Source organism: Mastomys coucha, unplaced genomic scaffold (assembly GCF_008632895.1).
Source record: "Mastomys coucha isolate ucsf_1 unplaced genomic scaffold, UCSF_Mcou_1 pScaffold5, whole genome shotgun sequence".
Taxonomy (NCBI): Eukaryota; Metazoa; Chordata; class Mammalia; order Rodentia; family Muridae; genus Mastomys; species Mastomys coucha.
The window spans coordinates 99,325,420-99,334,829 of record NW_022196911.1 but is presented as its reverse complement, the minus strand read 5'-3'; the positions used below and the strand labels follow the sequence as shown (position 1 = coordinate 99,334,829).

Here is a 9,410-nt window from a genome sequence, read left to right as displayed (position 1 = left end):
CGAGGTAGGCAGCGTGGCTCACACCTGAATCCTAGAACTTGGGTGGCTGAAGTAGGATGTAGGGTTGCTGTGAGTTCAAGACTAGCCCGGGCTACAGTGTGAGACTCTGTTTCAAAAAATAAAAATAAAAATAAAAAACAACCAGGCATAGTGGTGCACGCCTTTAATCTCTGCATGTGGGAGGCAGAAGCAGACAGATCAGAGTTCAAGACCAGCCTGGTCTACATAAGCAAGTTCTAGGACAACCAGGACTACAAAGAGACACCCTATCTAAAAAACAAAGTAAAACTGCAGCCCAGTGAGGTGGCTTAGTAGGTAAAGACACTTGCTGCAAGCCTGGTGGCCCAAACTTAACCCCCCATGTAAAGGTAGAAAGAGAGGACCAACTCCACAGAGTTATTCTCTGACCTCCACAGGCAGGCCGTGACACATTTGCTCCTGCATACATGCACACAATCATAATTACTTGTAATTTAAAGTATTTCACCTGAGGTAACCCAGGAATTAAGTAGAGTGGGCACTGAATTTATGATGATTCTCCCTCTGGCCCTGTGCTCTCAGGGGACTACATTCCTGGCACGGAGACCCACATGGCACCGGAAGTAGTGATGGGAAAGCCCTGTGATGCCAAGGTGGACATCTGGAGCAGCTGCTGCATGATGCTCCACATGCTCAATGGCTGCCACCCCTGGACTCAGTACTTCCGAGGCCCACTCTGTCTCAAGGTCAGTGATGGCCCCCAACAGCTGTGCAGGGAGGCCAGCAGCTATGGGCCCAGACCACAGGCTAGTGACGGTTGTTCTTCTGTGAGCAATGGCAGGTCCCTTCTGCCTGTTGCCTGGGCCCACCAGCCCTACCAGCCTCCTTTAGACTAGGCCTGGAGAACATGGTAGCTTGTTGCCAGGCACTCTCCTGTTCTATTTGGATCCAGGTTTCCGTTTTCTAGGAGCCTCTCCACTGGCTGTGCCACAGTCTTCTCCCTCCTTTTAGCAGACCCCAAAGTTAGCGTAGGGAAGGAGAGATTGGTGGAGAGTGAACATGAGCTGGGGGGGGCGGGGGGCGGGGAGGAGGAGACAGGCCTTGAATGTCGCCTTTTGGGTTCTAGATTGCCAGCGAGCCTCCACCTGTCAGGGAGATCCCACCTTCCTGCGCACCCCTCACAGTCCAGGCCATCCAAGAGGGGCTGAGGAAAGAGCCTGTCCACCGAGCATCTGCCATGGAGCTTCGGAGGAAAGTGGGCAAGGCGTTACAGGAAGGTAAGAGCCCTGTGTGCCTGGGTCGACAGAGAGCGGTGTGCAGAGGGAAGGTCAAAACAGGCCAAGAGTGAGAAAAACAGCCTCAATCCCCGTCTTTCCTCAGTGCTGGGAAGCTTGAGGTGGTGATGCCAGGCTTGGGACGTGGAGGAAGAGGAGGGGCTGTGACACAGAAAGGTGCAAATTAAAGCCATGCACACCCAGTAGCCACTCACACATAAACAGCCAGAAAGTTGGCAGCACCGAGTGCTGGTGGGACCGTGAGCACAGGACTCCCTGAGCACCGAGAGGGCATTGATGAGGCTGCAACCGTGCTAGAGGGTACCTGGTAGCACTCAGGCCTACCCAAACCTTCCACTCCTGGTGCACTATAGCCCTGTTGGCTAGAGGGAGTGGAGAGTGATTACGAGCCCCTCAAGGGAAAAGCAGGTGATTGGGGATGGGACATCGCCCAGCACTTAAAACTACTCCATATGCACAGAGTGAGTACCCGGAACTGATCTGAAAGCTGTAAGTGGTGAGTGCTTGGTGAGAAGAAGCCCTGAGAGGAGGCCTGAGAGCTCCTCACCATAAGAGCTCCACTGCAAGTTAAAAATCAATAAAGAAAGCAACGCCCATCTTCCAGGGCGTGTCGACTCAGTCCTGGAATCTCCGCTCCTAGAAGGCGGGGGCAGAGATGAGTGTTGGACTTTGAGGCCTGGGATATAGAATGAGACATTGTCTAAAAAATAAATAAAACAATAAAAAGGACCGAATGTGGTAGCACATGCCTTTTCCCCTGCTCTTGAGAAGCAGAACAGCCTCTGTAAGTTCAAAGCCAGCCTGGTCTACATAGCTAGCTGTAGGCCAGACAGAACTACACAGTGAAGCCTTGTCTCAAACACACACAAACACAAACACGCTGAAACATGTGGCTGTAGCATGTCTGTGATCATAGCTAAGAGACGAACACAGGGGGACTTTAAGATAGAGAGCAGCAGCTTGCACTACACAGCAAAGCCCTGTCTCAAATAAGAGAGAGAGAGCAAGTCAGGAATGGAGCCTAACAGAATGTAACTCAGCAATGGGCAGGAGACCAGCAGTAGTTAAAGGAACAAAAGCTGGGACTAGAAAGATGGCTGAGCAGTTAAGCGTACATACAGCTCTTCCCGAAGACCAGAGTTCAGTTCCCAGCACCCATGCCCAGTGGTGAAAAACCACCTGTAACTGAAACTCCAGGACATCTGATGCCCCATCTTCCAGCCCTATGGGCACAGCACTCACATAACCATATATATATGTGTGTATATATATATATATACACACACACACAAAATTTAATTTTTTAATTGATAGGCCATTCTTCCTGGGCTGGTGTCTGCATGCCTGCACATTTCCCTCTAACCTCGAGTACCTTTCTCTCTTAACAGTGGGAGGTCTGAAAAGCCCCTGGAAAGGAGAATATAAAGAACCAAGACCTCCACCCCAAGACCAAACCACCTGCCACCAGACCCCACCTACCCCACCTAGAGAAAACCCACCAGCCAAGGCCAACACAGACGGGGGCCCTGAGCCGCAGCCTCCTCTCCCGCCAGAACCACCAGAACCGAACAAAGCACCAGCCCTGAACCTGAGCAAGGAGGAGTCTGGCACATGGGAACCCCTGCCTCTGTCCTCCCTGGACCCAGCGCCTGCCAAAGGCCCCAGCTTCACAGACCGGAGAGCAACCTTGCCAGAACTGGAGCTGCAGCAGCTGGAGATAGGTGGGCGCTCAGCTATGGCCACACCCCCGCTGCTCCCCCACCTCTCCCACCAGGCTATTATAGGGGGACCTTGAGAACCTTGTAACTCCTCCAACCCTCCCACTGTCTTCCTCTCCCGCTTCCCCCTGCAGAACTGTTTCTCAACAGCCTGTCCCAGCCGTTTTCTCTGGAGGAACAAGAACAGATCCTCTCCTGCCTCAGCATCGACAGCCTCTCCCTGTCAGACGACAGTGAAAAGGTGAGCTGCCGAGCTGCTCGCTTGCTCAGGGCAAGGGCCGCAGATAGAGCGAGGGCGATGAGGTCACCCTGAGGTGGAAACTGGAGGGTTCTTTGGAGAGTCAGTTGCGTTGGATGGTGTTTTGCTGGGGCAAACACACGAAGGAGTGCTTTCCTGAAGTGGACACGGGTAAAAGACTAATAAGGCAGACTCATTAAGGAAAGTTTGGCTAAAGCAAACACGCGTAAAAGGATGTTCTACTCAAACACGAAAAAAGACCCGTGATAAAAAAAATTTTATTGGGCTGGTGAGATGGCTCAGCGAGTAAGAGCACTGACTGCTCTTCCTAAGGTCCTGAGTTCAAATCCCAGCAACCACATGGTGGCTCACAACCATCCGTAATGAGATCTAACGCCCTCTTCTGGTGCATCTGAAGACAGCTACAGTGTACTTATTTATAATAATAAATAAATCTAAAAAAAAAAATAGTCTTTAAAAAAAAATTTATTAATAACACACATATATTGGTCTGCTTTATATTACATAGTTGAGCTACATTTGTTGGGACTCTATAGAGAGAAACACACCTTCCCCTCCTTGCTTGTACCCCACACTGAGACAGGATGCCTTGCGCACACCTCGGAGTCAGAAAACGCGTGAGGTAGTCTGGAGAAGGGGAGGTAGCTTTGGTCCCACATAGAAATGCACCTTGGGTCTGTCATAGGGCCGACCCTAAGAGAGGTTCAGATCCTCTTGTCCAAAGGAAACCAAGGCCAGAGACTGTGCCTGCCTTTTGTGTTCAGAACCCATCGAAGGCCTCTCAGAGCTCACGTGACACCCTGAGTTCCGGCGTGCACTCCTGGAACAGCCAAGCAGAGGCAAGAAGCTCCAGCTGCAGCACCGCGCTGGGCCGGGGGCGGCCTACTGACATCCCGAGCTACTTCAACGGTGAGGCCTACTTTTCCCTCTCCTACCCTAGGGCCAGAAGCTGAATACTAAATGCCTGTTTTTGTTTGTTTGTGGGTATTTTTGTTTTTGTTTTTTTGGTTTTTTGTTTTGCTTTGTTTTTTTCGAGACAGGATTTCTTTGTGTAGCCCTGGCTGTCCTGGAACTCACTCTGTAGACCAGGCTGGAACAGAAATCCGCCTGCCTCTGCCTCCCAAGTGCGGGGATTAAAGGCGTGTGCCACCACAGCACCGCCTAAATGCCTGTTGATGAGGAAGGTAGGAACATACCCAGGAGCAGTTTAATCAAGAAACCAGCAACACGTCTGTCGGTGTCATCTGCTGGCCTCTGAAGTCAGAAGATGAGAGGGCATTTAAATGTCTGCTTTCAAGCTTCACTCCACAGTCAATTTAGGATTTTACCAAGAGGGCTTTAACAGCTCATAGGTACCAGCTCTCCCTAGACCAGTGTGAGTAACTGCCAGGCCCCAAGGCCATGCCAAAGGCCCCTTTAGCTCAGAGACACTCTTAAGTTGCCTGCAGTCTAGTTTAAGAATGTTGGAGAGAGCGGAAGCGTGATGAGTTTGCTTCCTGTCTGGGCTAAAATTGGGATGTTATGACTCAAAGCAACTAATGCTCAAACCTCAGCAGAAATGGCATGGGATAAGGTTAGGGTGGGATTATTTAAGAAAAGTGTTTACTGAGTCAGGATGGGTAACCTAATTTGTGTTACATCTTTAGATTTTTCTCTCTTCTATATTTAAAAAAGAAATAGTCTCTGTTGGATCTTGAATTTTCTGGAATTAGCTTGTTACTTTAAAAATACTTGATTGTACCCAAAGTTGTCATGAAGGGACTCTCAAGGGCTTAGAAGATGCTTAGGGATAGAGCAGCTACCTGACATCCGTGACACTCTGCCAGAGAAAAAGTGGGGATTGGAAGTCTTTTATTCCAGGCTATGGTGGAGCACATACACCTTTAATCCCAACATTCTGGAAGCAGAGGCAGGTAGATCTCTGTGTCAGTTCAAGCCAGCCTGGTCTACACAGTCCAGGACAGCCAGGACTACACAGAGAACCCTTCCTTGAGAAGAAGAGCCAGGCAGTGGTGGTGAACGCTTTTAATCCCAGCAATTGGGGGGCGGGGCAGAGGCAACTGGATTTCTGAGTTTGAGGCCAGCCTGGTCTACAGAGTGAGTGCCAGGACAGCCAGGGCTACACAGAGAAACCCTGTCTCGAAAAACCAAAAAAAAAAAAAAAAAGGAAATCTTTCATCTCTATGACTAGATGAGGCACTGGATCCCTCTCTCTAGAGGCTTTTAAATGGATTCTGGGGAAGGAGAATTACACACAATTTGTTATATTATTTATCCATTTTACCACAAAAACGTGGAGTAGTCAGGACATCAACCAGACCCTGAGATGAAGTTTGAAATAACAGTCACTTGTCACCCCTCATAAAATAGAGGGCTTTACAGAGAGGTTGTTATCGCCATTTTAGGAAAATTAATATTAATACATCATCTCTTTTTGGTTGTGATGCTGAGCAGGGCCTTTGTGCATGCTGGGTAAGTGGTCCACCCACTGAGGGGCACCCCCAGTCCTGAGTGTGTTAAACTAAAAGAGGAAGTTAGTCTGTGTCATTTGGGTTTGTAGAAGACTTTAAAATAGCTACGTGTTGTCACATGTGCCTCCAGTGACTGAACTAAACAAGAAGAAAAGGATAGCCAAGCAGTGGTGATGACACATGCCTTTGATCCCAGCACTTGGGAGGCAGATGCAGGCAGATTTCTGATTTTGAGGCCAGCCTGGTCTACAGAGTGAGTTCCGGGACAGCCAGGGCCACACAGAGAAACCCTGTCTCAAAAAAAAAAAAAAAAACCCTGTTCCAAAAAAAAAAAAAGGAAGAAATAATCAAGGTAGATGAAGGAATTATAAAGAGTAATAAGACAGACAGGTGATAAACCAGTGACTCAGTGAGGGGATCCTTTCTCTGTGCCTTCTGCTACACATCCAGAGTAGAATGCTACCTCCCTCGGGAGCCAGCCTCTTAGCAGGTGTTGCTAGCCAAGGAGAGCTGTGTGATGTTCAGGCCCCGTAACCTGAATCTGTGCTCTGCTGCTTCCTTCACGCCAGCCAGTCCTGTTACACTCTGCGAGTGACTTCACAGAGGTTGCCCTTGGCCCTGCCTGCTCCCCCGCTCCCTGGGTAACCAGCCTCTGCCCTCACTCTCAGCCTCTGCCCTGCCCTCACTCTCAGCCTCTGCCCTCATTCTCAGCCTCCGCCCTCACTCTCAGCCTCCACCCTCAGCCTCTGCCCTGCCCTCACTCTCAGCCTCTGCATTCTAGGTGTCAAAGTCCAGATCCAGTCTCTCAATGGCGAACACCTGCACATCCGGGAATTTCACCGGGTCAAGGTGGGCGACATTGCAACCGGCATCAGCAGCCAGGTAAGGAAGCAGGTCACACTTAGGGACACAGTACATAAGGAGAAATTGCGCCCTGGGGAATTAGTGGCCCATGTCTTAGCTGTTCTCCGGGTCTCAGGGCAGGACAGGCAAGGGGTGTGGAGGGTCTCTGGAGGACCCTCCGAGTCCTGTAGAGTGGAGGGTAGGCAGTGCTCTCCCCACTAACTGTCTGACTGGAGGAGGGGGCCATCGGCTTTCCACTCTAGCTGGCCTCTCGCCACATGCTGCCCTCTCAACCCTACTGGTTTGCTCTACCCACAGATTCCAGCCACTGCTTTCAGCCTGGTGACCAAAGACGGACAGCCTGTTTGCTATGACATGGAGGTGCCAGACTCGGGCATCGACCTGCAGTGCACCCTAGCCCCTGATGGCAGCTTTGCTTGGACCTGGAGAGTCAAGCACGGTCAGCTGGAGAACCGATCCTAGCCCAGTCTTCTACCACCAGCTCCACTCTGGCCACTGCAGGCTTCCTCCGAATCGCAGTACTCGGTGGTGCTCTGAGAGACGCTGGATGAGTCTGCTCAGGGACCTGCCAATCCCTGGTTCAGCACGAAGACCAGGGCTCGTGAGCCGAGCAGCGAAGGACTTGCCTCCTGAGTGCTGCTGGCTCCTAGCAGGAGAAACTCTTCCCTCACGAGGAGGAAGACAGGGGTCTCTGTGATGCTCCAAACAAGGTAGCCAGGCCCACGTGGATCAGTCAGCACTTGCCAGCGGTTGAGGAGCAGCTTCTAGCCTGGAGTCACAAAGAGCAGGTACTCCTAGGAAGGCAGGAGAGTGTCTAGGGGTTCATGCCCAGCCCCTACAGGGCAAGGCAGTAGGTATGCCCGCCCAGAGGCTGTGGAATCCTTGGCCCTCCTGTCTAGCCTCCCAGGCCTTGACTAGTGTGAGATGGAAGGAGCGGGAAGGACACTAGAATGCACCAAGCCTTCAGGTTACTGCAGCCCAGGTCCTGGGTTGAGTTCCTTGATCAACCAAGAACCATAGAAGATGCTGAAGAGAAGTGATTCTCGGGCCTCACGTTTGTGGCTGCTGGACCAGCACCTCCTCAGCATCAGTCCCCCTGGCTCCCTGGCACTCCAGTCCCTCATCTGTGGCAGTGAAGGATGATGAGACCCACCTGATAGGAATGGTCTACAAATGATAGATGCTCAAGAAAGCCACAGAAGCAGGGCTCTCCACCCTCTAGGGCACACAGTCAGCATCCAGCATGCCAACTTCACGGTGGCAAGACATGGCCAGCAGCGGCACTTTGCACTCCGATGACCTCAAAGCACTTTCCTGGCTGCCTTCCAGCAGAGCATTGGCTCTGCACGAGCAGGAGCAGGCCGGGGGGTGGGGATGTCTTGACCCATCATCCACGTAGGCTTGACCCCCTCAAGCTTCTTTCAGACTTCAGATGAGCACCCCCACCCCATTGCCCTAGCTGGGGCTTCTCCTGGTGGGACTTGGAAGTAGCTGCTTAGGACTCATTGTAGCATTAAATTAACTGTGAATCATTTGTAGGGAGGGGCACAGAAACTTCTCCTCTGGAGAAGTTCGTCCACCGACCCCAACCAGCCAGGACAGCTTCTGTCCAGCCATTTGCAAGGATCTAGGCAGCACCTGGCCCCAGCACATGAATGGCAGCCACGGTGCTGCATCTGGGGTGCATGGAGCTCTGTAAGCAATAAAATTTGGAAATGAAGATGGGTGTTTATAGGCTGTGATGTCTCCTTTGCCTTCCTGCTTGCCATACTCCACAACCCTGACAGCGGTTGGGGTGGATTCCTTCAAGTCTCCCCGTTGTTGGAGCAAGGACCGGCATCAGCCTGTTGGGAGCTTGTCCTGCTACCCTGCTGTCTCCAGCTCAGTCCTTGCACTCTGGTATGCCCTTCTCCTGTAGCAGCCAGGATATCCCTGGCCAAAATCTTGGACTGAAGGGAGGAGGCCAAGAAGCCAGGCAGCCCAGTAGACCAGAAGGGGAGGGGCTTGCATGACCCACTCATCCTCGCCTGTCCTGAGGCCTGGAAGCCAGAGGACTTACCTGGTACTAGTTTGAACGTCTGCATGGCGTGGTGATGACTTTCCCAGCATGAGTTTCTTGATCACGGAGCGTAGGGTGGCAGAGGACACAGGAGCACTGTCTGATATGGCTCTAGCCCCTAGAAAGAGCTGACTATGATGGTAGCCTTGGGCTACATGAAGAATTTGAAGACAGCCTAGGCTACATGGGGCTTTGTCTCAGGAGGAAAAACAATTTTGGGGGTGGGACATGGGGATTTGAGACAAGATCTCACTATGTAACCCTGACTGTCTGGAACTATGTAGGCCTCAGACTCACAGAAATCCTCCCACCTCTGCCTCCCCACTGCCAGAATCAAATAAGAGTTTATGCTACCATGTCGAGCTTTGGGGGGGTTGTTTAATTAAAGCCTGCTGAAATGGAGTCTAAAACTAGACAACCTGAATTTGGTCCCAGGAATCACACAGCGGAAGGTGGCTGTTCCCAAAAGTTGTCCTCTGACCTCCACACACCGGATGTGATATAAAAATGTTCACACACAAGCCGGGCAGTGGTGGCTCACGCCTTTAATCCCAGCACTTGAGAGGCAGAGGCAGGTGGATTTCTGAGTTCATGGCCAGCCTGGTCTACAGAGTTTCAGGACAGCCAGGGCTACACAGAGAAACCCTGTCCAAAGAGAAACCCTGTCTCGAAAAAAAAAAAAAGTTCACACACAATAAATGTAACTAAAAAATTGTAAGGTCACCCTGGAAAACTGCACAGGTGTATGTACTGCACACGTGTACA

The 9,410-nt window shown here is 51.3% G+C and overlaps 1 protein-coding gene across 3 annotated transcripts in view; it reads left to right on the top strand.

The window, feature by feature from the left end:
- The window catches only part of Map3k14 (mitogen-activated protein kinase kinase kinase 14), a 45,586-nt gene extending 37,280 nt beyond the window's left edge, over positions 1-8,306 (top strand). For 2 of the 3 annotated variants that reach the window (XM_031354967.1, XM_031354968.1), the window contains 7 exons: positions 562-725; positions 1,106-1,256; positions 2,663-2,995; positions 3,127-3,233; positions 4,016-4,160; positions 6,504-6,604; positions 6,884-7,074. In XM_031354967.1, coding sequence (XP_031210827.1) covers positions 562-725; positions 1,106-1,256; positions 2,663-2,995; positions 3,127-3,233; positions 4,016-4,160; positions 6,504-6,604; positions 6,884-7,048 — 1,166 coding nt within the window. In that variant the 3' untranslated portion in view covers positions 7,049-7,074. Of the gene's footprint in view, positions 1-561; positions 726-1,105; positions 1,257-2,662; positions 2,996-3,126; positions 3,234-4,015; positions 4,161-6,503; positions 6,605-6,883 lie in introns of all 3 variants that reach the window. The other variant, XM_031354965.1, reaches the window with a different exon arrangement.
- Positions 8,307-9,410: the final 1,104 nt, after the last annotated feature.